The sequence below is a fragment of the Rhinolophus sinicus genome, linkage group LG06 (assembly GCF_036562045.2).
Source record: "Rhinolophus sinicus isolate RSC01 linkage group LG06, ASM3656204v1, whole genome shotgun sequence".
In the NCBI taxonomy this organism is placed as follows: Eukaryota; Metazoa; Chordata; class Mammalia; order Chiroptera; family Rhinolophidae; genus Rhinolophus; species Rhinolophus sinicus.
In genome coordinates this window covers 81,938,936-81,965,112 of record NC_133756.1, presented here as the reverse complement: position 1 = coordinate 81,965,112, position 26,177 = coordinate 81,938,936, and the positions used below count along the sequence as shown (strand labels likewise).

Here is a 26,177-nt window from a genome sequence, read left to right as displayed (position 1 = left end):
GCCTTGGATTCTATGAAGGCCATACACAATCTGAGTGGTACCATCCATTCTCAATTACGCTTGCTAATGAATGGGGCTTGGGGAAGTGGTCAGCACAAACCAGCAGATAACGCCCAAGCCCATGGCTTTGGAAGGTGTTTTACTTTCATGAGAATTTAGGCATCATAATGTCTGAGTATTGGAGCTGCTGGAATGTTCTTGATCTTTGCTGGCACCCCTTCCTTTCCCAGTGTCTTCCTGTCCCCTATCCATGTGCTGGGGCACCCGGGCATCCTTGGTACTCACACACAGCCATACCTTTCCTCTCTAAACTGCTCCTCATCTTTCTGCTTCCCATCTTAGATGCTCTGGCCCAAAGTTCTCTTGGGGTTTTGTGTACTAGAGTAAAAAGAAAGCAAAGAACAAAAGGACAGTCATCATCTACTTGACAGCTCTGTGTCTAGAAGAGCTCCAGAGGGGCTTTCTGGGGTCCTTCCTGGCCTAACCCAGCACTTCTCGCTCCTTCTCTATACCAGGGCTGCTTTCAAGGATGGGATGTATTCTCCTCATATCGTGTCCCATGTGACCAATGGCCTGGAAACAGAGCTAAGGACCACACTGTGGCCTCAAACCCCCAACTTTGTGTCCTAAACACTCTGACCTTGAAGTTGCCCAGTCACAGTGACCCACAACCATGACCAAGTTCCATTATCTGTTTTTTTAAAATGGAGGGTGGCTTCTTCTTCATCTTTGGCCCCTTCTGGAGGCCGCTCAGAACCCCTTTCCTCACAGAGCTCCAAGATACAGCTGCAGCCTCTCTGAGTGTAAAAGCCTCTGTGAATGCTGTCCCCAGGCCAGTATGGCCCCAACCCCAGGTCCATCCACATGAGGCAGGGCACTCTGGAGCCAACGGCTAGAGAACATCAACCTCCTGAAGAGGGATGTTCAGGGCTGGAGCTCCTCATAGCTGCGCAAAGCCCAGCCCCACTCACACTGCACACTTCCTGGGGTGGCAGCCCTAACCGGTGTGTGAAAGGCAAGATACAGGAAAGACTGGGGAGTCTTCTAGGTGTTGCAGAGCAGTGAGCTTGGCAGTAGGAATAAGCCAGGTGTTGGCAACTGGGAGTTTGGGGGTCGGGATGGGAGGACAGAGGTCTGCCTGAAGCATAAGAGTCCTTCTATGGACTCCATTGAAAAAAATGAGAGAAACCGAAAATTCTGAGACGGAAAGCCCATATGTGCGGCCCAGGCTAGGAGTCTGGATTGGATATAAAAGGTAATAATAATCATCATGACAAACAGGTCAGGCACTGTTCTTAGCAATTTAAATATTTTTCATTTAATCCTTAAAAATAGCCCATGAAGTATATGCTACCATCAAACCCATTTTACAGGGGGGAAAAATTGAGGAAGAGACAGGTCCCCTGGCGAGTGAGAGCTAGATTCCAGACTTCCACCTAGCTCTGTCTTCCTCTGCTGATGGAAGAAGTGTAGTCGTCCTGCTGTGGGCCCGGAACCCCAGCCCCTGGGCCCTTCGTCCCAGTGGGGGCCATGATGGGCCTCCTGCATTGTGAATCCCCAGAGGCCTCACCTCCCCATTTCAGCTCCTATCCCAGCTGCCACCATGTTTCTTGCTCTTCTCCCAGTCCAGACGGCTGAGGCTGCCCGGGCTCAGCCACCTGAGGAAGTCAAATGAGCTCTACAAAAAGGGACCCCGAGAAGGGGGTTCTTGCTTCTGGGTGAACACTTACCAACCACGCTCCCCACCATCTCTCGCTTCACACATATTCACAAGAGAAACAGAGAGCAGAATGCACAGTGCCTGCCAGCTCACCTCACCCCCAAGAGAGAATTTATATTCCTTGGTTGGACAGAGAGCTGTTTACTCAGAAGGGTGATTTTTTTAAAAAAAACTGATTACAGAATTGTGTAGCTGATTAAGCTGGGCGTGAGAACACGGGGTGGGAGTGGTAGGGGATCAGCCAGTCCATTCTCCTGTCTACTTTCCAAGGTTATTATAAAAGTCAAATGAAATTATACATGAAAAGGTTCTTTATAAACTGTAAAGTACTGTGATAACAATACCTGATATTTATTAGGCATTCATGTCACGCCAAATACATACAATCCTTACAGCAGTTCTAGGAAGTGGCTATGATTATGATCATTCCCCTTATACAGATGGAGAAACTGAAGCCAGGAAGATTAAGTAACTAGCGTAAAGCCCCAGAGCCAGGATTAGAACCCCAGCAATCTAACTCCAGAGTTCTTCCTCTGAACCACTCCGCTATCCTGCCTCTGCTGTCACTCAATGGCTTTGTGTACTTGAGCAAGTTACTCTATCTCTTGGAAGCTTTCCTTCTGAAATGGTAAGATGGGAATAATAATATGCACCTCAGGGGTTGTGAGGCTTAGATAAAACAGCCTTTGCACACAGGCAATTATTGTTTGTCTGCACACACCCATCCTTTCCGAGAAGGGCATTTCCTTTTGGAGAAGAGCCAGCGCCTCCCCACTCCAACTCTGTAGGTCTACTGGGGGCTGCCAATCACAGCCCCTCCGTTGTAGCTAAAAGGAATAGGTATGAGATTCAGTGTTGCCTCAGGGGCTGCCATGTGGAAACCAAGGGAGGAAAGGTGAAAGCAGCCAGGCTGTGAAATGTGGGTGTGGTGGGCCGGCTGGTGGCTCACGTGGTTGGAACGTGGTGCTCCTAACACCGAGGTCGCCGGTTCTAGTCCCACATGGGCCAGTGAGCTGCGCCCTCTACAGTTAAGATTGTGAACAGTTCCCCCTGAAGCTGGACTGCCATGACCAGCTGAGGTTGGCATGAGCTGCCCCGGGCTTCCGTGTGCCACCATGAGTGGGCGGCAGCCATCGTGAGCGGCCGGCAGCCATGGTAAGCGGCAGAGGACAACCAGCAACTGATTGCTGGGGGCGGGGGGGGACGGACGGTCACAAGGCTCATAATACCCGCATGGGCCAGGGAGCTGTGTCCAACACAACTAGACTGAGAAACAACGGCTTGAACCGGAGTGGGGGGGGAGATGGAAGGGGGGGGGAGAAATGTGGGTGTGGAGAAGTTAGCCAGCAGCAAACAGGTGAAGAGCTGGAGGGAGGAGGGGATGGGAGAAGGGACTGGGACAGGACCCTGGCTAGGTGTACTCCAGGCCAGTCTGTTCCCAAACCAGCACTGCCTCGTCCATCCAGCAGCTTGGCTCTGTGAAATAAGAATCCCTGCCTTGCCTAAACTAGATGGAATTCAGTTTCTATCATTTGCAACGAAAAGAAATACCATGTTAGAGCTAAGCACTGTGCCTGGAAAATAGCAATTGCTCTTTAAGCATCAACTGTTAATATTATTACTGTTATCATTCCCCTACTCTTTCCTCAGCTTCCTCCTTTGTTTTCTACCTTCTCTTGGGAAATGGGGAAGAGAAACAGAGAACAGAGCAGAGGAAAGGGCCCCAGTCCCCTCCTCTCACTCACTTCCCTTCCTTCCTCCCTCAGTTGTTCTCCTGACATGGGGTGGAGAGGACACTTGGCCCACAGCAGACACAGGTAAAGAGTGCTTGACAGACTCAAAAGGCTCCTGGGCCACTACCTTTGGCCTCAAGAAAAACAGCCTGCAACATCCAGGCCACAGACAGGTGGCATAGGAAAGCACGTCTGAGTCAGAAGGGTGACACATCCTCCCCAGCCAACACTGAGGGCAGCCCCCACTCAGAGACACAGAAGCAAAATAAAGAGAGGGCAGGAGACAGAGGCGAGGAAAGACATCCCAGAGGCAGAGAAACTGAAGCTACTTGACTTTGTCTGGGTCATTCTCACCCTGGTTTCTCCCCCCAGCCTGGGTAAGAACACTACCGTCCAGTGAAGCCAGCTTCGTTTTGAGTCAGGTCAGCATTTTCATTTCCCTTAGTGAAGGGAGGTGCCCAAAGGGACGGATGAAAGGCAGGCAAAGGAAAAAGACGAAACAGCTGGAACAGAGGCTGGCAGAGGGGCACAGTTCCTGGCAGCAACTGAGTGAGAGAAGTGCAAAAGGAAGTACACAGGTGGTAAAGCAAGGAGAGGTCAAAATGGTTAGAGATGGAAACTGTGCTCTGGAGAAGCATCGAACGGCCTCCATGCTGTCGTCCTCCCCAGGAGACCCTAGCTGGGCCTAAACCATTGGCTGCATCGGTTGCCTCCACCATACCCAGGCATGCCCTGGTCACACTGATGTTCCAAAGAGCAGAGAAGGGGAAATGCACCAGGGTGGAATGCGGGATAGAAAGTCAAGAGACAGCTGCTGTCCCTGGGAGCAGTATCTCCTGCCCCTCCCTGACTGCAGGGCAGCTGCCCAGTGGAGGACAAGGTCTCTGCTGTCCAGGCAGCCTGCTGGACAGGGTCCGAGAGCCGGAGGCCTAGCCCTGGAGGGCTCCAGGCACCCCACCCCGCTGGCCAGCATGCCCAGTCTTCCTCCTGACCCAAAGTGCTTCCAGAAGAAGCCACGGCCTCTCTCAAGGGGCCCCTCAGTGTCTCTCTAGGAGAGCTGAGCCCTGAGATGCATAGGCAGGGCCAAGTGGACTTCTGCAAAAGTGGTTGCGCCCTGTCACTCCTGCCTCCTTGGGTTTAGGAGAGGTCAGGGCAAGATCTATCAGCACAGGGACTTGTTCTTCAGGCCTGGATCCTCGAGTGTACCTGTGGCTGTCATACGAAAAAGGGGGAAACAACTGGGTTTTGTATGTTCCACTTCCCACCCCGCTCCTGTTCCCTGCCCATGGTGGCTAAAGGGAATGATGACGGTGGTCACAGTGATGTACACCAACCATCTAGAAGACACCTTACTTAGCAGAAAACTTGACAAGCTAGCTCAAAGGAACATCACAAGTATGGGTGATGCTGAGTATCACTGCCATTTCACAGATTAGAAAAGGTGAGGCTCAGAGTTGTGTTACTTGCCCAAGGCCCCACAGCTAACAACTGCCTGGCTGGCATCAGCTCCTAATTCTGTGGATACCAAATGCAACACTCTTTCCACTCTTTCCTACTGCCTCCCTGGCAAGTGTGGCTATGCGTGGGAACTAAGGGAAATGAAAATGCTGACCTGACTCAAAACCAAGCTGGCCTCACTGGATGGTAGTGTTGTTACCCAGGACAGGGGAGAGAAACCAGGCTGAGAATAACCCAAACAAAGTTAAATAGCTTTACTGAACTTTGGCATTCATTCGTCATTGTTTTCTTTTCTCAGCTTCTTGCCCAACACTGCTCTGTCACCAAGACTGGTGTTAGGGTAAGGCTGGGGCCCTGGAGCCCCTCAGGAGGAGGGAGGAGACCTGGAGACCTGGCCTATCTGTCAGCCATTGCTGGACCCCAGCTGTACACAGCCCAGCCTCAGCATCACCAGGCACTCATCTCTCTCCTCAGCCACCACGCGCCCCACAGCAGCTGCTGGGCACCCCACTGCTCTCTGCCCAGCAGAACACCAGCACATTTATTCTAGGAGCTGAACAGTCCCAGACCAGTGGTCGGTGGTCCTGCCCATTGGAGCTTGGCTTATAGGGGACGCCAATAAAACTACTAACTCGACAACTGGCAGCCTTTCAGATGGGCTGGCAAAATGCAGATCCCCCTTTTTCCTGGTATGGCTCAGAATTAGATTAGTGTGGAATTGAAATAAAAACCACTCCTACTCAAAAATATATCCATACCCATAAAAGAAGAGATTTTTACATTTCACCAAATGCTTTTTTAAAAAGGTAAATACTCCAATCCTAACAGTCATTTATATCTTGGCCTGAGTTATTTTAATCTGATTGCTTTCCAAACAGCTGAGAGTTGTCTGCATTTAGGTGGATAAATTGGTGGAGAAAAGGAGGGTAATTTTGGAACAAGGTATAATTTTGTAAAGAATGGCACCATTATGGTTCCAATAACCAAATTAACAAACATTTATTGATGGCCTGCCATTGTCCGGGAACCTGGTGCATCACTGAGGGCACTGCAACGGGACAGTCCCTGCTCACGGAGCTTGCAGTCGGACCAAGCTTACAGTTTCCTGCCTCCCTCCCAGTCTCCGTGCTGTGTATGTGGCAAAGTCCTAGCCATGCTTATTCTTGCACTATCTCCACAGTCTGGTCTTTCCCCTCCATTGATCACTCTAGTTCAGAACCTCATTATTGCTCTCCTGGCTGTTGCAGCTTACCTGCTACTGCATGAGTAATCTACCCAAAGGATATTCTGATCACTTCCCTCCCAAACACAAATGTGTTCACAATGCTTCGGTATCCTATGTATTTTTTAAAACTTGAAATTTTTTATTTTGGTATATAAATACCTCTAAGTCTATTCCTTTTCTACCCTTCTAGTATTTCCTCCCATTACTTTCAGCTGTGTCTCCTGCCTTGTGTGAATTGATCTCCATGCCTTTATATATTCTCTTCCCTCCACTTAGAATGCCCTTCGCTTCCATTTATTCCAGTTCTCAACCCTGGCTGCACCTTAGAGAGCTATTTAATAATAAAATAATCATTATAATAATGACACCTGTGGATAAACTAAACCCTATTAAATTTTAAACTCTGGGGGTGTGGCCAAGGCACACTGAATCTCCCCACTGATTCTAATGTGCACCCAAGATTGAGAAATGTTATCTTTGTCCAAATACCACTCCAGCCCGTTCTCTGAACTGTATACCTCTTTCTCCAGACTCGAGAAGCACCGATTGGCCTGTCATTAGCACTGATTGGGCACGTACCACATTCTGTTCTATTCTCTCTAATAAGGTTCCCCTAGCTGACAAGTTTCTGTGCTGCCCCATGACTTGGAAGAGCTCGGGTCATGCAGACAGCCAGTGAGCACTGCTTAACAGATTGATACGTTGTTTTTTTGTCTCAAGGAGTGAAAAGAGCACAGCTCTAATCACTAGGCCCTGGAATCATGCTGGAGGCTGGGAACTAAAAGGGATTGAAAACCCAGAGTTGTCAACATCAACAGTGATGAATCACACTAATAGTACCCTTGATGTGATGTGATGTGATGTGATGAAAATAGCACTTCACCTCTACGATCGTTTTACCCCAAACCCATAAGCCCAGTCTAATCATGAGAAACACATTAGACAAATCCCAATTGAGGAGTGTCTTACACTATACCTGTTCAATCCTTCTCAAAACTGTCAGGGTGGTCAAAACGAAGGCAAGTCTGAAACTGCCACAGTAAAGAAAAGCCTTAAGGACACATGACAACTAAATGTATGTGGTATTCCAGATGGGCTCCTGGAACAGAAAAGGGACATTAGGTAAAAACTAAGAAAATCAGAATAAACTTTGGACTTTAGTTATTAATAATGTGTCAATATTGGTTCATTATTTGTGTGAAAAATAATATAAATGGAGTAATTTCCAAATGGAGCTGGAGCTACCATTCCAGAGAATCTGCCTAGCATGTCTTACTTCTAAAATCTTTGGAATGTTTAAACTAGAGGAAAAGACCAATTGGACCAAAGCAACACTGTATTCCAAACAAACAACTATCTGCAAAGCTAACAGGAAAGCAGACATTCTGACTACCGGACTGAAAATTAAAGACATCCTTTAGGATTTGCATCACCATGTATAACTGAAGAATAACTTAGTTTACCTGCACCTATAGGAATTCCTTTCTTGACTTACCAACACCGATAGAAATCCCTTCCTTCTGTTCTGTGTAGTTATCCCCCTTCTCTTTCTCATAAAAAAGAAAACCCTTGCCTTCACCCCTTAATAGGAACCCTTTGGGTTTCTGCCTGAATCACTGCTTCCTGAAGAGCTATTCTTTTGGGTCTCAAATAAAAGCTTGTTGCCTTTCACTTTGGCCTTTTATTTTTAGGTCAACATTTGTAACAAATGTACCACACTTGTGTTAAGTTAGCAATAATAATAGGAAAACTCTGTGTGTTGGGGCTGGAGTATATTGGAACTCTGTACTATCTGCTCAATTTTCCTGTAAATCTAAAATTACTTTAAAAGGGTGTATTAAAAAAATAATTAAAATTTTTTAATTCGTTTAAAAATAAAAACAGTCCCCCAACCCCATCCCATCACCTTCCTGGCAAGCAGTATGGAGCCCTGTGCTGTGTCTGATGTTCTGTAATAGGGGTTGAGCTTCTATGATTCAGAACTACAGAGCCAAAGCCAGCAAAGGCTTTTAAAGCTGCCTTTTAAAGCAAGTGCTTTGGGCACAACAAGAGATCATTGGTGGATCTTTGTCCTCCAGAGGAAACGCAAGGTGTTCCCTTGATTTGCATTTTAAATGCCTATCAAATAAACTATTAAACCTCAATTATTCTGTTTAATAGCCTAACTTAAAATTATTGGCCCCCTTACAAAGTTCCAGAGAGGGGCTGATGAGCCAACAGGACTCAAAGCCAGGGACTAAGGACAGAGCAGAGGGTGTGGACATTCTAGTAGGCGAAGGGACACTTGACTGAATTCCCCATGCTGCTCCAAAGACTGATGGACAGTGTAGGAGCAGGGCAGGGTGCCTCTGGCCCAGATCTTCACTGCTGACACCTCCTAGGGTCCCCTCCCACTGGGTCCTCTCTTGTCCTGGGACCCTCAGGCCTGTCGGGGACTCCCTGAGTAACCCCATCACTGGGTCTGTCCTACTGCCCTTCATTCATGAAGGGGGATACCCTGGGCCCACAGGTCCCATGACTCAAAGCTGTTTCTCTAGAGCCTAGAACCCATCCAGCCTGGCTTCACAGTGGGAGTGAGAGGGACAAAATTTCTTTATTATGTAGGTCACGCGGGGGACCCTGCTCGCTATGCCATTTGTCGTGCAGGGTGGCCTGCGGGGTCTCTGGTCCCGCTCCCCACATAAGAACGCAGGATATGGCTAGGCCAAAAAGGAACACCCACGGAGCCATAGGTAGGGGGGACTCATACCACTAGAGTCTCACCAGAGGCTGGATCCACATGACCTGCAACCTGCTGTCTGCTTCTCTGCCTGCCAATCAACTGACCGACTGACCAACCAACGCAGCCGCGGCAGTTATATCAGTGGCTAATTGGCTAACTGGTTACAGCTGATGGTCAATTAGCCACAGCTGACGGCCATCTATTACCCGAGTCAGCACCTTTCCACGTGAGGCCGAGAGCCTAGAAACTGCTCTCTGGGACTCTGTCCCCACAATGTAGCAGAGGACTTATTATTTTAACCAGGAGGCATCTTTACGTTTAATATGGAGTGATTTCTGGGGAAGGGAAACATGGTCAGAGGAAGAAAAGAACTGACCATGAAAAGAAATAAGGCCCTTTCCTCAGAAAGGGAAACAGAATTCACAAATCACAAACACAGGCCTGTTTTCTAGAAGTCTCCCTGGAGACCACAAGCTGGCCTACTAGAGTGGGCACAGTGCCTTGCTGCAACCCCACTGTCACTGCCAACATCTCTCAGCCATCATCCCGTGAGCTTCTTTTCATAACAGCCCTCAGAGACAGGCTCATAGAGCAGTATTGTACGGCCAACTCCAGCACAGACTAATGATACAACTTGCCCAGAAGTGAGTCAGGGAGCAGGACCTCGGCCTGCTAGCTGTCCCAGCACAGGGGCCCAGTCCCCTGCCCCCAAGGAGATCTGAGGCCAGTTCCAGGGAGTCTGGTTGGCGGGAGGCACTGCACAGAAGCCCCAGCTGGGGCCCCAGTAGACTGGGCAGACATTAGCACAAGTCAGGCCAGCGATGGGATCACCTCCTCCACATGCCTGCTGACAAAGGTCCATTCAAGAGAGGCCAGAGAAGCAGCCCCAGAGACAGAAACAGAAACTTGGAGCAGCTGCTGGGGCCAGAGGCCCAGGGGCCAGGCCCACCCACCCTAGCCACAGCCATACCACAGTAAGCAGGTAGCGTATCAGGCCCCCTTACAAAACGTCTGTCCAACAGCCCACCTCCCTGAAAGCACAGCTCTGGACTGCATGTTTGAGCCTGCAGAGTACTTTGCACACATTCACTGTCTCGCTTGGGAGTGGGTGTGGCATGGGGATGAACCCTGACGCATGGGACCTGCATACCTTAAAATATGCCCTACCTCTAAGTGGTAAGGGTAGATGCGAGTGCATGCATGGAGGGCTTACCTGACCTTGCTTATCACTACTTCAGGAAACAGCCTCCTGCCATATGCCTTCATTCTCCCTATTTCCACAGAGCCAAGGCCCATACCTCTTTCAACATACTGCGGTCACTAGTGTGTGTGTGTGTGTGTGTGTGTGTGTGTGTCCCATCAGACTATGAAGGAATTCCTTGGGGGCAGAGGCACATTCTAAGCATCTCTGGATCTACAGAATTTAGCATAGTGGCTGCTCAATAAACGTTGATGACTGAATGAATGGGTGCTTCCACCTCATTATCGCTTTAAGTCATAATCCAATCTAAGCTCAGGACAACCCAAGGATCTGTATCGTATTTATAAAGGAATTTTATAATTTTTTCAGTGCTCCCCTCCCCCCACTTCCTCACCTCTCTCTAGGTCCCAGTAAAATCCCAATCACCAAAACGCTACCATGAATCAGCTCCCTCCGTTACTTCAGCCCTTAAGCATCTCAAACCTAAGATGGAGCCAAATTCTTAGTTTTAGACTCTACCAAAGGAACTGGGCATCAGAAGGAAGAAATGTACACGTTAGAAATGTGTGGTGTGCGCTTGGGTATGAGCGACGGGCAGAAGACAGCTTTGAAGGACAAGTGGGTTTTCAACACCTTCTAGTGGATGAGGACTCTTTCCCACATACGAGGTCTGACAATTAAGTTCGAGAACTTGTTGCAACGATGTTGCTAACCTATTTTTGATATCAGAGGATTATTCATTATGAATTTGTACCAACTGGACAAACAGTTAGCCAAGTTTCCTATTTGGAATTGCTGAAACGGCTGCGTGAAAAAGTTAGACAGCCTGAACTTTTCACCAACAATTCATGGCTCTTGCAACACGACAATGCACCAGGTCACACAGCACTGTCTGTGAGGGAGTTTTTAGCCAGTAAACAAATGACTTTATTGGAACACCCTCCCTACTCACCTGATTTGGCCCCTGATAACTTCTTTCTTTACCTGAAGATAAAAGAAATGTTGAAAAGAAGACATTTTGATGACATTCAGGACATCAAGGGTAATATGATGACAGCTCTGATGGCCATTCCAGAAAAAGAGTTCCAAAATTGCTTTGGAGGGTGGACTAGGTGCTGGCGTCAGTGCTTAGCTTCCCAAGGGGAGTGCTTCGGAGGTGACCACAGTGATATTCAGCAATGCGGTATGTAGCGCTTTTTCTAGGATGAGTTCACGAACTTAATTGTCCGACCTCAGATGCACATGCTCGTTGGGCTTACGCCCTGTCTCCAACGGCAACAGAGCCAGGCCCTGTCTAGGGGACAAGCGGATTTTGCCTTTAAAGAGGTAAGTGGGGGTAGCAGGGAGAAGGTGTGGCTCTAAGTAGCTAAAAGGCAAGCACAGCAGGCCGTACAGCATTCAGGGGTTCAGAGAAGAGGAAAGTATGTCTGTTTACCAGGAATCAGGAGAAGCTATTTGAAAGAATGAGGCAAAGCTATCCTTTGCCTCAAAGGATAATGTAACAACAAAATATCATTCTAATAATAACATGTCATTGCTATCATTATTATTATAGCAGCTAATATCTACTGAGTGTTTACTATGTGCCAGGCACTATACAAAGCTCTTTATAGAGCTTACCCTGCCCAATATTCATGCTCATTTGACATAAGAAAACTGAGGCTTAGAAAACTTAAGAAAACTGGCAAGCATCAGTTAGCGCCCAAGTGTGTGTATCTCCACAGGCCACCAGCCCCTAGTCAGCAGGCTGCAGGGAGAGAGCTCATTCCAGAGAGGGCCCGAGTATCAGCAGAGGGAAGGAAATAGAGGCTCAGATGACCATCCAGAGAAGGTGCTTGGGGGACAGCTGCAGCCAGTTTACAGAGAGCCTTGAGTGCCAGTGCCAGGCACCTGTCCCTATTAATAGGCAATGGAGAGTCACGGGAGGTCTGACATAACTGGACCTAACCCACAGGACCAGTGGGGAAATGAATTGAGGTTGAAAGAATGGAAATGAAGAGGCCATCATAATGGTCTGGGTGAGAGACTGCAGCTGGGTGAGGTGAGAGAATGTGTGGGAACCTGTGAGCACATGCCTCTGTGTTAGGTCTGCAAGATTATATGTGTGTGAGAAAGGGAAAGCTTGTGCAAGGGTGAGTGCGCATGTCAGTGAGTGTGAGGGGGACCTTCCCATTGAAGACAGTTGCAGAGCTTTCCTGGTAGGAGGTGGGGTGAGGTAAGCAGGGGAAGAGAAGAAGGGACAAGACAAATCAATTGGTCTATCTGAGCAGGAGGGCTCAGGTGAACGAGAAAACACCATTGCACAGCTCTGGGGGCTCTGAGAAGCCCACATAGCCTGGCATATCAGAGGGACTCAATTAACATTTGTTAAAATGAAGCATGAATGAATTTAAGATCTTGGCGTCGGGTCTCTTCAGAGGCCTGGCTTTGCCCTCCATCTGTGTGGGGGTCACTGTCCTTCCAACAGATCTTCCCTCATTCCTAGCCCCCTGCATCCAAGATCAGATATTCTGAGCTAGAATAACCACACTCCCAGGGCCCCAGCCTCCTTCCTGGGCCTTGTGTCCCTGCACTTTTTTCTAACAAACATGTTCCTGTGTGGACTCCAAGCAGACTTCATACTTTCCCAGATCAGGGTCTCCCCTCCTCCCTCCTATTCCAGAGCAGAGAAGATGCTGCCAAATTGGTTCCAAGCTTTTATCTGAGCTGGAGATATCTTGCTTCTCATCATGGGCAGAGAGAACTGACCAGCACCTCCTGTCGCACTCTCCATCTGGCCAAAGGCTCTCCGTCCAGAGGATTTCATAGACCCACCAAAGGATGGCCCTGGATCTCCTCCTCGCCACGATACACCTCTTTCAAGACTCCTCCCAGCTCCAGTTTTTGTCCTGGCAGAACAGACCAGGTAGATAGACCACAGTGTCCAGGACAGGGCAGCTTCCCCAGCCCGAGGGATGAAAACTTGGTCTCACCTCCTGTCCCACTGGGTGAAAAGGGAGGTTTTCTCTGGAGTAACTGAGACTGGACCCTTTCCTGATCAGCTCAGCTACAACCCTGTTTTATGAAATAATGAGTACGATTTGGCACCTAGAGAAAAAAAGGGTCTCTTCCAGATTGAATAATGTACAAAAATTTAGAGTAAGAAATGCCTTAGAAATCATGGAATCTAAATCTCCCCAAAACAAGGCATTATTGACAGACATGGAAATAGACAGATGTGGAAATAGAAGTCTAAAATCTTGAAGGCTTTCAGTTGTTTAAGATCAGTCTAAGCCATTTCTGGCTTTCATCAGAAGCCCCGTTCGCATCCAAAAGAATATCTGTGGAATAAATACACTTGCCCTTGGGGCGGAACCTGGACTAGAACCTGGGTCTGTGCCTCCAGGCTCATAGCCTTTATGCTACAGGCTCTGTGCCTCCTGGGATTGTGCCTGTCATGACTGTTTTATTTCCTCCAGGGCACTCCGGCAGAAGCTGGTGGGTGATTTGTTAGACACTGAGTCCTGGGGGCTGCCTGGCACAGTCTGCCATCCAGATGGCAGCCACCTAAAGCCAACAGGACTGGAGGGGCAGAGGAGTGTGTGCTCTGACTTATGGGGGATGTAGGTGGGCTAGCCGGCCTAAGACTACGAGGAGTTTCCAGGATCTAGAGAGGTTCCTTCTCCCCACTGCCCCTCCTTGCCACACCCTCCAAGAAAACATAATGAAGCAGGCTCCGCACCCACACGTGGACCCACACAAGGACACACTTTGGAAGGGACATACCAGTCCCTGCAGGGTTGCTGTCAGTGGGGAAAAAAAATGAAAACAAAGGCAAGAGATGTGGGACAGGGGAGTATGGGGTCACAAATCCTGGCTGAACAGTCAAAAGGCCCCAGCCACTACTGGGTATGTGTACTCAGTTTCCCTAACTACATGATGTCCTGTTGGATGTTCCCTCAAGGCCCCTTCTGGCTGAGAAATCTGGGATTCAGAGGTCAGGGGCTGTGCCTTCCTCCTCATCTTCAAGTGTCCAGCAACTAACACATAGTAGGTACTTAAACGAGTTCACTGAATGATCAAATCAAATGGTTCCTCAATCAGTCCAAAGATCACCTAGAGGCCAGGAAAGAGATTCTTCCCTCCGGCACTTACCACCTAACCACCATAGAACACACTGGTCCTAGAAGAGCCCTGGCAATCCTGGAATCCTTTGCAAATCTGCTTCCTCTCCTAGGTGCACAGATGTGGTTGGAGGAGCCAAGCAGGAAAATGTGCCTGGAGGAGACAGGGAAGTCTGGGCCCCAGACAGGAGCAGAGCCTTATGTGCACTTTCTTAACTCATCTGGCTCCATTCCTTCTGCAGCTGTCTGGCTTCCCTCTCCTTCTTGGCCCTCTTTCCCCCTTTGTCTCCTCTGTCCTCCTCCACTCTCCTTGCACAGTCACCTTTCCTGCCTCCTCTGTGGAGGCTCAGAGCCTTCTGCCCTGAGTCCCAGAGTGCCTGATCCTCTGTTAGGCAGGAAGACTCCTGCAGGCTGGGTAGAGATTCCTAGGAGCCTCAAGCTATCTCAGGGGCAGGGCAGAGAGAAAGCAGCAATGGAGAGATGTAAATTCTCCCTCTGAGACTCCTGAGCCTTTCCCTATACGCCTTGGCATACAGCCAGATAAGGCAGAAAATGCTCTCTCTTCTAGCCTGAGCTCTGTTTAGAAGTACAGTGTGTATGCGTGATGCGTGGTGTGTGTGTGTTGGGGAGACGACGGTACGTGTTATTGTTGGTGTGTGTGAACATACACAGTATGATGGCAGAGTGTATTAGTAGCACTGCAGGTGGTGTTGTGGTGAGGTATATGTGTGGTGTATTTCGTGTGTATATAATGTGATATACATGTATGAGTGGTGTGTTTATGGAGTGTGTGTGCCGAATAGGATATACGTGTGGTGTTTGTGTGCAGTGTGGTACGTCTGTATTTGTGTTTGGGAGTGTTTGTGATGTGCAGTGTGGGAGGTGAGTGGAGTGAGTAAGGGGCCATGTCAGTTTGGGAGCTAGCTACCCAGAAAAGCCAGGGCCAACCAGTATCTAGGCAACCATGTTGGGGGGAGGGGAGGAGATATGGAGGTGAAGAATGGGCAGGAAAAGGAGGGAGGCTGAGAATTGAAGAGGCATTTCCATGGCAACAACCAGGCAGGTCACGTGCAAAAGGCTAAGTTACAGAAGCGAATATACACGTCCACAAGTACACAACATGAGGGCACCTGGCCCCCAGAGTGGGGGTCCTTTCACAGGGGACACAGGCTGCCCACTGATCCATCTCCAAACCTGGAAATCTGGGCCCAGCCGGAGAGTACCATGCCAAGGACACAAAGGAAGTGGAGATAGGGGCCACCATGGTGGGGGAAGCCTCAGCGGCCTCAGCCCCGCACATATGGAGGTTGGTAGCAGGGACCTGGGTAGGCCCATTTCTCCAGCACAGCTGCTCCCTGCTCCCACCCTTGGGTGCTTTCTCTATCAGCCACCACTTGTTAAGAGCCAGAAGCAAGCGCCAGGAGCCGCGGGCTGCTCTTCCAACACTCCCCGCAGAAGCCCAGCGAGACACAATGGGGGAGGTTCTGCCAGGGCCACCCCTGCTGGGGAAAGGAGCTGGACGTGAGGAAAGGAGGGGATGAGGGGGCGGGGTCAGGGCCGCCGAGAAGAAATCGGTTCTGAATAAACAAGGAGAAAAAAATCGATGCTGACACTCTCGTGAATCCCCATGCCCTGGAAACCCCAGCCCTCCTTTTCCTTCCTTTCGCCGCCCTGCCAAGCCCTCCAAACCCCAAACCAGCAAGTTCCATTTTGTATTGCTCATGTGTCCACACTCACATCCCCATGCTCTACTCAGCTTCCAAGTAACAAAGGGAAGACTCCCCCCGGATACAGAGTGGGTGCAGCCCTTTCCTCTTCTCCTAAAATCCAGAGCCCCAAACCCGGCAGCAGCAAGCCGGTGCCCAGTCACCAGCTTCACCCCCACAGCCATGACCTGCCTCCCTCAGAGGCCCCTCTCCCGTTCCGACGTCCACCTCCTCCTTTACATACCAACCTGGTTTCTGCTGCCCAAGGGAAGCTGCCCAGGAGGACCGCTCACACCCACTGAAACAAACAAACCAGGCAGCTCCCCCGCGCCCTCGATCTTTCCCCACCCGAGGCTCTTCTTCCTGGAAGAAGAGCCCAACTTTGCCACCTCTGCAGCCGCTTACCTCCACAGCGCGGTCCCCTCTGAGACGATACCCCGAGGACGAGCCTAGTCTGGAGGAGCTGCGAGTGGCGGGGCTAGGGCAGGGCGGTGGGAGAGGCTTTCTCGGTTTTCCCGCCTCCCCTCCCACGAAGGGCTGGGCTGGGGGAGAGGCGCGTCCTGAGGGGGTGGGGAGCGGTGGGCGGGGCTCGGCCGGGCTGCTCTGGGGACCGTCTCCGCCGTGTCGCGGTCCGCTGGCTTCTGGGTAGCATCCGCGCGCAGACCCCTCTCCCCTCGCCCTGCGGGCCCTCCGGCTCCTAAGTCGCCGGCTCTCCCACGGGCAAGGGAGGGATTGTTTCAGAGGGCGGCCACCTCGGAGAAGCAACAGGAGCCTGCCGCCGAGGGGGCGGGCTAGCGCCAGCGCAGATTTGCCACCAGCTGTTGCCTTTTGGTTTTCCTCTGGTGAGGGTGGGAAGGGAGCGAGACAAACACAATGACAGAGCTAGTGTCATTCTCAAATAGTAAACTGAGGGGAACGGAAAAATCAGAGAAAATAACCCAGCACCAGACAGAGCAACCCACGTTAATTGGAACCTCGGCAATTAAGGGGAATGTGCACCAAATGCATGAATGGCTGTGTTGTAGGCACGCGAGGCAGCTCTGCTCGTAGTTGTCATTTCAGCTAGAGCTAGGTGCGGTGCTGGGAGTGAGGCGCTTGCCCCAACCACAGATTTGCCGCCCAGAGCCCCCTTTTCAAAGCCCCCCCCCCCAACCTGGCCCTGCCAGGCCTCAGTACTGCGCCCCCCTCAGCCCACCCCTCAGGGTCCAAATTCAAGGTGGCAAACTGAATTTGAAGATTTAAATCCTACCTAATTCTGCACTTGATCTTGAGCAAATCACTGAAGGAACTCTTGAGCCTGAGCTGCCTCTCATGTGAAAATGGCTCTGACAACACTGATGTCCTGGGAGGCTTAGCCTAGCACTCAGAGTGAGTGCTCAATGAACCGCTGTCATCTTGAGCAGATTTGTAGGAAGGGAAGAGGCCAGGCACTGACAGAAGCCACAGAAACACAGCAAGTGCTGGCCACTCAGTTGGTAGCCAGGAAGCCATGCTGCCTGCCATGAGGCTGCCCAGCCTGAGCCAACATGGGAGCAGACAGGATGAGGGGTGACTCCTGACAGAGGCTGGGATGTCCAAGCCTAGGCAGGGCCCCAGGGACTTCCTTACAGACCCCAAATCCTGGGACGATGGGTACTACTAAGAAGAAATCCAGCCTCACCTCTAACACCCCAACCCTGGGCCTCCATTTTCTCATTTCTACAATGAAGGAGACGGACCAGATAACACTGAGGCCCCTACCAGCTCGAGCCCTAGATTATTTAATTATCTTAATAGATGGTCAGGTCTTAAAACCCCAAGGCTTTACACATTTGGAAGCCATAAATGGCTACTAACAGAGTGGGGGGCACCACTCAGGGAGACCTGGGGAGGACAGCTTTGATCCCTGTGACTTTACATAGACTGAGTAACCTTTCTGTCCCTGTCTTTTCCTCTATAAGCTGAGAACTTGGTTACATTGTCCTTCTCCCTCTTCTTTTGCTCTAGGTGAGACAGATCAAACTATGCCACTTGCCAGGCCTATGTCTGTGGGCAAGTAAATTAATCCCTCCCAGATGCCCTTGAATGCTGCCTGTTGGCCACCTCTCTGTGTAGCTTTCTGGAGTTCCAACTAGCAAGGACACGTCAAACTCAGGCTTTGCAAGCCTGTTAGGGCAAGGAAAGGCCATTGGTCAGAACTCCAAAGCTGAGCCACTTGCTAGTACCAGCCCCTTTCCTGCCAGAGGATTCCAAGGTATTTGGCCAAATTACTTCCCAGTTGCCCCTGCCTGACACTGCTGACCAGCAAAAGGCAGCAGAGGGACACCAGGAGCTACATTCACGTGGGGAAGGGCCATGCCTCTCAAATGGTGTTTCTTCCCAGTCCTTCCAGGGGCACTGCTGAAGGAGTTTGGGGTGACACAGTTATGAAGTCAAACACAAGCTTGTTCTAGAGGGAAGAAGAAACACATCTAGTCCCTACCCTATGAAACGTGGGCATGGGTTAAAAAAAGAAGAAAAAAGCTCACCAGCTGCTTCATTCTTTCAACAAATGTATTGATGTGAGGAGCTACTCTGCACGGAACCCTGGGCCAAGCTCGGGGGTTCAACACTGAAAGAAAAGAAGACAGGCTAATAGGCAAGATAGAGATTTATCAAATAGTCTCATGAATAAGTGTTCAATTAAAACATTGTTCAGAGTCCTGAGTGGGTAACATTTGAGAAGGAGCTAAAGGGTCAAGGAATATTAAGGGGATGAAGGAGCCAAGAATTGGAGTGACAAACAGGCTTGGGAAATGATTCTGACACAAAAAACAGAAGCAACATGTGCAAAGGCCCTGAGGCAGAAGGAGCATCGCCTGAAAGGGGCCACTGTGGCTCCTGAGCAGAGGAGACAGGCTGAAGAAGGAAGCAGGCGCCAGACCAGGCAGGCCTGGTAATCAGTTCCTGGGTGAATCCAACCTTTATCCAATCAGGACAATGGGAAGCCACTGAAGGGCATCAAGAAAACTGTTCCAAGCAAGAATTGGGGAGCAGCTGGCTGTTGCCAGGGACTCTCCAGTCAGGACTCAGGGGCTGCGAGGAGAACAGTGCTAATGTGAAGTTAAGAAATGGGACTAAATCTCAACCGAAGAGAGCCGTGCTTCTCCAGAAGCCCAAGAAGCAAAAAGAGAGAGAGTTGGGGTAGCAGCGCACAGCCATGGTGGAAGTAGGCTAAGAAACCGTTTTTGAAACACTCCCCCCTCAACCGCACCCCAGAATTGGAGCCATGGGAGACCTAGGGGTTGGGAGGACAGCATAACTGTTGGAAGCATAAGGGACTGCTCCATACTTTAAAGTGTGTAACTTACACTAAGTAACTTACCACTATGCAGCTAGAACACCATCTGGATAGCACTTGCCCCAGTTGCCTTATGCTAACGCAAAACTAGTTCTTCATCATGTCAGTGCCCAGGTCACACAGCCAGAGACAGAAAACTGAGGGCCTGCAGGGAAAATTAAAGGGACAAGACCAGGAGTCTTGGAAGTAGATCCCTGGACCTTCCTAGCAGGTAACACTCTGAGGTGGACACAGGAAGCTTTGGGGGTGCCAATTCATCCTGGGGTGCAGAGTCCAGAGCGACTCTTGCGGCCCAGGGTAGGCCACCCCAAGCTATCCCACAATGGCATATTATTTGGAAGTAAAGTTACTCAAGAAACTGCCCATGCAAGAAGAAAACCCTGACCCCTCTGTCCCCACAAAAGCAGGAAATAAATCTCCCATGTGATAGGTGCCCTCCTGCTCCTGAGGGCTAAGAGACAACATTATCACAAGAGGTAGAAGAATCCAGTGTGGAAAGCGTGTATAAACAAGCCTAGTGACGCCTTTACTAATTTACTACAAAAGCCCAAACTTCGTTTAGATTCCTCACTAACCAACACCCAAACCATGCTTAGAGTTCTTTCCAATGAGCACTAACTTTTTTTGTCCTGTCAATTTCTCACAAATTTATTGTTTCTTTGTCTAAAAAATATAAAAAGGTGCCTGGTTTGGTCATTTGTTTGAGCCTTATTTTACGATCTGAGTATCACATTGTGATTCTCCCGTGTGCACATATTAAATTGGTTTTTCTGTGTTATTCTAGTCTTCTGTCAATTTTATTTTATTACTAGTCCAACCGTAAGAACTAAAGAGAGGGGAGGGGATTCTTCTTTCCCCACCTCACCCCACAGCCAAATGCTAATTCCCCAACTCCTAGGAAGAGTTTCCTAAATCCTTGGCTGGATGGAATAGCTCTGCTCACTTCCAAACCACTCCTTGACCCTGATCCCTTCCTCCTTCCCTAACTGTTCTTTCTCCTGCTCCTCTGGCTTCTCTCTTAAGCAGCTGTATCAGGCCCTTTGTCTATCTGCTCTTCGTGGTTCCTGAACAATCCAATCCACAACCATGGTTTTACCAGCCACACAGGGCTGATGACCCCAGCATGATCCTCACCCCAGAGATCCAGCCAAATAATCCCAAGGGACTCAGCGCTGCTCACACTGACTTCATCTGACCCCCCAAAACTGGCTCCCCTCTGTGGCTTCCTGGATTCCTAATTGGCACTGCCCCAGCCCACTTATTTATCCTCACTCCTCTCCCCTCTGCTGCTTCAGTTCCAGGTCAGGCCTCTGTGGGACCAGCCTCTGCTGGTAACTCTGACTTTGTCTTCCCACCCCCAGGCTATCAACTCTAGTTTGGTATTTTCCACAACACAGATGTGGTTCAAACCTTCAGTGTCTCCCTAGCTTCTGCCAGTTATAATCCAACTTTTTTTTTAAGAAAAAAAATTTTTTAGAAAAAATATTTTTACTAGATGATGAACACTTCTTCAACAAAGGAAAATACAAAATTGTTAATATCATAAACCCTTTGGATATAAATTGCTCTTTAAAAATCATGGTTTACATTGAGTCATGCTTTGTAGTTTTTGTCTGTGTGAGGACTCTGAATTAGCCAGAGATGTAAAAGCTTACGTTTTCTTTTATTAAATTAAAAAAAAATTGTCAATCACAGTTGATATTCAATATTATATTAGTTTCAGGTGTACAGTATAGTGGACAGACATTTATATACCTTATGAAGTCATCCCCCCGATAAGTCTAATATGCAGCTGACACCATACTTAGTTATTACAATATTATTGACTATATTCCTTATGCTGTACTTTACATCCCAATTTGTACTTCTTAATTCCTTCCCCTTTTTCACCCAGCCCCTGAACCCCCTCCCATCTGGCAAACATCAAAATGTTCTCTGTGGGCCGCCCCGGTGGCTCAGGGGGTTAGAGCTCCATGCTCCTAACTCCGAAGGCTGCCAGTTCGATTCCCACATGGGCCAGTGGGCTCTCAACCACAAGGTTGCCTGTTCAACTCCTCGAGTCCCGCAAGGGACGGTGGGCTCCGCCCCACTGCAACTAAGATTGAACACAACACCTTGAGCTGAGCTGCCTCCTGGATGGCTCAGTTGGTTGGAGTGCGGGCTCTCAACCACAAGGTTGCGGGCTGGACTCCCACAAGGGATGGTGGGCTGCGCCCCCTGCAACTCGCAGCTGCTACTGGACCTGGAGCTGAGCTGCGCCCTCCACAACTAAGACTGAAAGGACAACAACTTGAAGCTGAACAGCACCCTCCACAACTAAGATTGAAAGGACAACAACTTGACTTGGAAAAAAGGTCTGGAAGTACACACTGTTCCCCTTCCCCAATAAAATCTTTGCTGTGTCTATGAGTTTGTTTCTGTTTTGTTTGTTCATTATTGTTTTTTAGATTCCACATATAAGTGAAATCTCATGGTATTTGTCTTATTCTGCCTGACTTATTTCACTTAACATAATACCCTCTAGATCCATCCATGTTGTCTCAAATGGTAAGATTTCATTCTTTTTTATAGTTCAGTAGTATTCCACAGAGTGTGTATGTGTATATATATATGGCACCTCTTCTTTATCCAGTCATCTATCAATAGACACTTAGGTTTGCTTCCATCTCTTGGCTATTGTAAATAACGCTGCAATGAACATAGGGGTGTATGTATCTTTTCAAATTAGTGTTTTGGATTTCTTTGGATAAACACCCAGAAGTGAGTCATACGGCATCTGTATTGTTAATTTTTTGAGGAACCTCCATACTGATTTCCACAGTGGCTGCACCAATATGCAATCCCACCAACTGTGCACAAGTGTTTCCTTTTCTCCACATCTTGGCCAATACTTGATGTTTGAGGATTTATTGATGATGCCCATTCTGACAGATGTGAAATAGTATCTCATTGTGGTTTTAAGTTCCATTTCTCTGATTAGTGACATTGAGCATCTTTTCATATTGGCCATCTCTGTGTCCTCTTTGGAGAAATGTCTGTTCAGGTCCTCTGCCAATTTTTTAATCATATTGTTTCTTTTTGTGGTGTTAAACTGAATGTGTTCTTTATATATTTTGGGTATTATCAGATACCCTTATCAGATGTATCACTGGCGAATATCTTCTCCCATTCAGTAGGTTGTGTTTTCATTTGTTGATGGTTTCCTTTTCTGTGCAAAAACTTTTTAGTTTGATGTAGTTTCATTTGTTTGTTTTTCTTTTGTTTCTCTTGCCCAAGGAGACATATCCAAAAAAAATATTACTAAGAGCAACATCAGATAGTTTACTGCCTATGTTTTCTTCTAGGAGTTTTATGGTTTTGGATCTTACATTTAAGTTTTTCATCCATGTTGAGTGTATTCTCTGTATGGCGTAAGATAGTGGTGATTTCATTTTTTTTTTCATATCACTCTCCAGTTTTTTTCACCACCGTTTATTGAAGAGACTGTCTTTACCCCCATTGTATATTCTCACCACCTTTGTCATAGATTAATTGACCATATAGGCATGGGTTTATTTCTGAGCTCTCTATTCTGTTCCATTGATTTCTTTTCTTTTTTTCTTTTTTCTTTTTTTAATTTTATTAAATTTATTGGGGTGACAATTGTTAGTAAAATTGCATAGATTGGTGGCTCAGGTGGTTGGTGCACCATTGATTTCTTTTTTTTAATTTTTATAAAAGTTTATTTGAATCAAACAGAGGGTACGTCTGAAAGCAAGATCTCAACAAACTGAGAAAAATGCTTCCCTGTTCCATTTGATTTCTTTGTCTGTTTTCATGCCAGTACCATGCTGTTTTGATTGCTATAGCTTTGTAGTATAGTTTGATATCAGATCGTGTGATACCTCCAGCATTGTTCTTCTTTCTCAAGATTGCTTTGGCTATTTGGGGTCTTTTGTGATTCCATATAAATTTTAGGATTATTTGCTCTAGTTCTGTGAAAAATGTCATTGGTATTTTGGTAGAGATTGCATTAAATCTGTAGATTGCTTTTATGGACATAAAATCCAAGTTCTTAACATGACATTTAGTCTTTACAACCCAACATCATTTTCTGCTTCATTTCCTGACCCATTCTTTGCCCTGCCTTCCCCATCCCACCACTCTGGTCACCCTAATCCTTTCAAATACTGTCCCCCAGCCCAAGAGGATCAGTAACAATTATCCAAGTATACTGCCTGCTTTCCTGCCCCCAAACTTTTACTCATATGATTTTATCTGCTTAAAACATCCTCTCCCTTCTCTACTGATGATAATCCTGCTTCCTGTGCAAAGCTAGAGTCAAATAACACCTTATTGAAATTAAAGCTATCTTGTCCATGCTGTCATGAACAGTGTTGTGTCTCGACATCCATATTTGTACATTTCATAGTGTGAATTTTACTATGTCTAACTGCATGTGTGTGCTGCCCTAATAAAATGAGAACTCCCTGGGGTTGGCCAGGCATCTTACCCCATTTATAAACCCCAGTGTCTTGCTTGATAAGCCACTTATAACTGGTTGAATTTAAGTGAATTGCAGCTCATGAGACCCTACATGATCTTGCCCCAACCAGCCTTCCAAATTCACTTTGAACACTTTCTTCCTTGTCTCTCTACAGTCAGCAAACTCTCAGCTTAACCAAAGGGTCTCAGAACTGGTTCCCTGAGCACGGGTACCCTGAGCCTAGACCACGCCTGTTAAATGCTTTTGCTTTGTTCTCTCTTTCCAAGATGAAGAGATGAAGTAGTTAGTGCTATTGAGGCCACAGGCAGTGCAGAGATAGGTAGTGAGCCTCACAGGGCTCCTAGGCCGGACTGTCTAAGAGGTAACCCTGACACTGACATTGGGGGTTGAAGAGCTGGACTTCCCTATGTGTGGAGCTGTAGGGACTGGGTAGGATGGCAGACAATGCTGGTTCCCTAGACCAGATCCATTCTCTTCTTTTTCCTTTCTGTCAGAACTGTTTTCTAACTGAGCTACAATGTGTTCAGTTTAAACTATGGGTTTTCCAGACTTCTTTGCAACTAACAGTCTCCATATGACCCAGTTCTGGCCAACGAGGTGGAAACAGAATTATATTATGTAAGAATTCTAAGGAAGACACAGTAGTATGTGCCTTTTGCCCTTTTCTTCTCCTTCTTCTTCTTCCTCTCCCTCCCCCTTCCTTTTCTTCCTCTCCTCTTTCTTCTCCTCCTCCTTTCCCTCTCCCCCCATCTCTTCTCCCTCCTCCTTTACCCCTCGTCCTCCTCTTCATGCTCATCCTTCTTTTTTTCTCAGAAGTATGGATGTGATGCCTGGAGGTGAAGCAGCCATCTTGCAACTATGAAGAAAGAAGTCTTCTAATAAGGATGGCAGGACAGGAAGCTAGAAAGAACCATTAACAACATCTGAGTACTTTATTCCAGATTTCTTGTTTCATGAGAAAATTCAGCTCTTGTTACATAAATTTACAATAGTTGGTTATGTGTTCCATGCAGCTAACACAATCCTAACTGATACAGATGGGGTGGAACAGCTGGGAGAAGTCTTTTATTTTGAGAAAGCAGAAATTCAACACATGCCTTCCTCCCCTAGAAGACCACTACCTGCCACTCGCAGCCCCATCAGCATACACCGGACACGTGCCAGCGTATTGAGAACACAAACACCACCATCTCTCTTCTTGGAATGTGTTCTGCATGGTTTCTTTCCTTAGCTACCTTTATATCAGTGTCTTGCTTTGGGGGAAGGGAAGAAAGCCGAGGAAGAGGGGGAAGTCTGAAATAAAATCTCGCCCTGTCTTCCCACAGGAAAACTATAACATACGTCAGGAAGCAAGGCATGACAAAGCACAGATGAGATTTGTTTCTAAGTGAAAAATTCACACCAATCCCATTAGTCCGGAAAAACCAATTGCTGCCTGAATAACTTAAACTTGTCTTGTAAGTGTGAACTGTTACCTTAAGGTGCTGATCTCTAATTATGAGCACACATCTTTCACAGCTGCTAGTTATTGAAATTGGAGCACATGACACCTCCTCCCCAGAGCCTTTCCACTCTGCAAATATGCACCCATTTGTTTTTTCCCAATGAATGCAAATGGAAGAAAACCAAGTGATGTTGCCCTTTGGAGATAATGACGTTGGAAATTCAATACATAATGGCAAGTCAATACATAATGGCTCCCTAGACAAGACCAAAATAGCTTCACATTTCTGCCTTCCTGGTGCACAGAGAAGCTGACAGCATGTTAGCATAAGCAGGCATCTGAACTCCCCGCCCCTCCCTGAGGGCTTGGAGCCAGCCTTCATCAAGAGAGGCACCTGTTTTTCGTCATAGACTTTCTTCCAACCCACTGGCTCCAGGCAGGCTGAGAACAGAGGCTGCAGCTAAGATTTGAGCCCAGAAGCATCACAGGGACCCAGCAGGCGCCTCCATTCAGTCTACAAACCAGCTTTGCAAGTAGACAATGACCCACTAACACAGTCATGTTTGCCGGGCAAGGAAGACTGATTTGAATCCACTTATTCTCTTTCAAATCCCCAAATCCCATCCCTACCCCAAAGCCAGAGCTGGAGTTAAGGAAAACAATAAAAATGATTTGGGCAGATTGTTGAACTTCTTCATACGGAAGTCATGTGAACCCTACAGACTAACGTCCGTGAGGGGTGAGGAACTTCTCTACAGGGCAAAGTTGGTGCCTGTATACAAACATGCGTTTCTCCCAAGGAGGGCACAGCAGCAGGCAGAGGCCTGGCATCCTGGGGTACTGCCTGGCCTGTCTGGGGAAGGGGGCTCAGCTCTGATGACAATGGGCATCCAAGAGGGATGCTGGGCAGGTCAGCACACCACTTGTGGCCACAGAGGTACTGCCTCACTTGTCTGTTTATAATGGACTCTTGGGCCCATTGATTTCTCCATCCCTGTCAACCCTCCTGTAATTCAGCTATCTCTTCGATGCTGCTGTTCATGTAATTGCCTCTCACACC

General features: G+C 48.1%; 1 protein-coding gene across 4 annotated transcripts in view; it reads right to left on the bottom strand.

Moving 5' to 3' along the window:
* FXYD6 (FXYD domain containing ion transport regulator 6) overlaps positions 1 to 16,636 on the bottom strand; it is a 37,906-nt gene extending 21,270 nt beyond the window's left edge. The window contains exons 1-2 of one of the 4 annotated variants that reach the window (XM_074335415.1): positions 16,274 to 16,636; positions 298 to 378 (exon numbers count right to left, since the gene is read on the bottom strand). In XM_074335415.1, the coding sequence (XP_074191516.1) occupies positions 298 to 337 (40 nt within the window). In that variant the 5' untranslated portion in view covers positions 338 to 378; positions 16,274 to 16,636. Of the gene's footprint in view, positions 1 to 297; positions 379 to 7,112; positions 7,231 to 16,116; positions 16,164 to 16,273 lie in introns of those variants that run through there. The other 3 variants (XM_019716195.2, XM_019716196.2, XM_019716197.2) reach the window with 3 other exon arrangements.
* Positions 16,637 to 26,177: the final 9,541 nt, after the last annotated feature.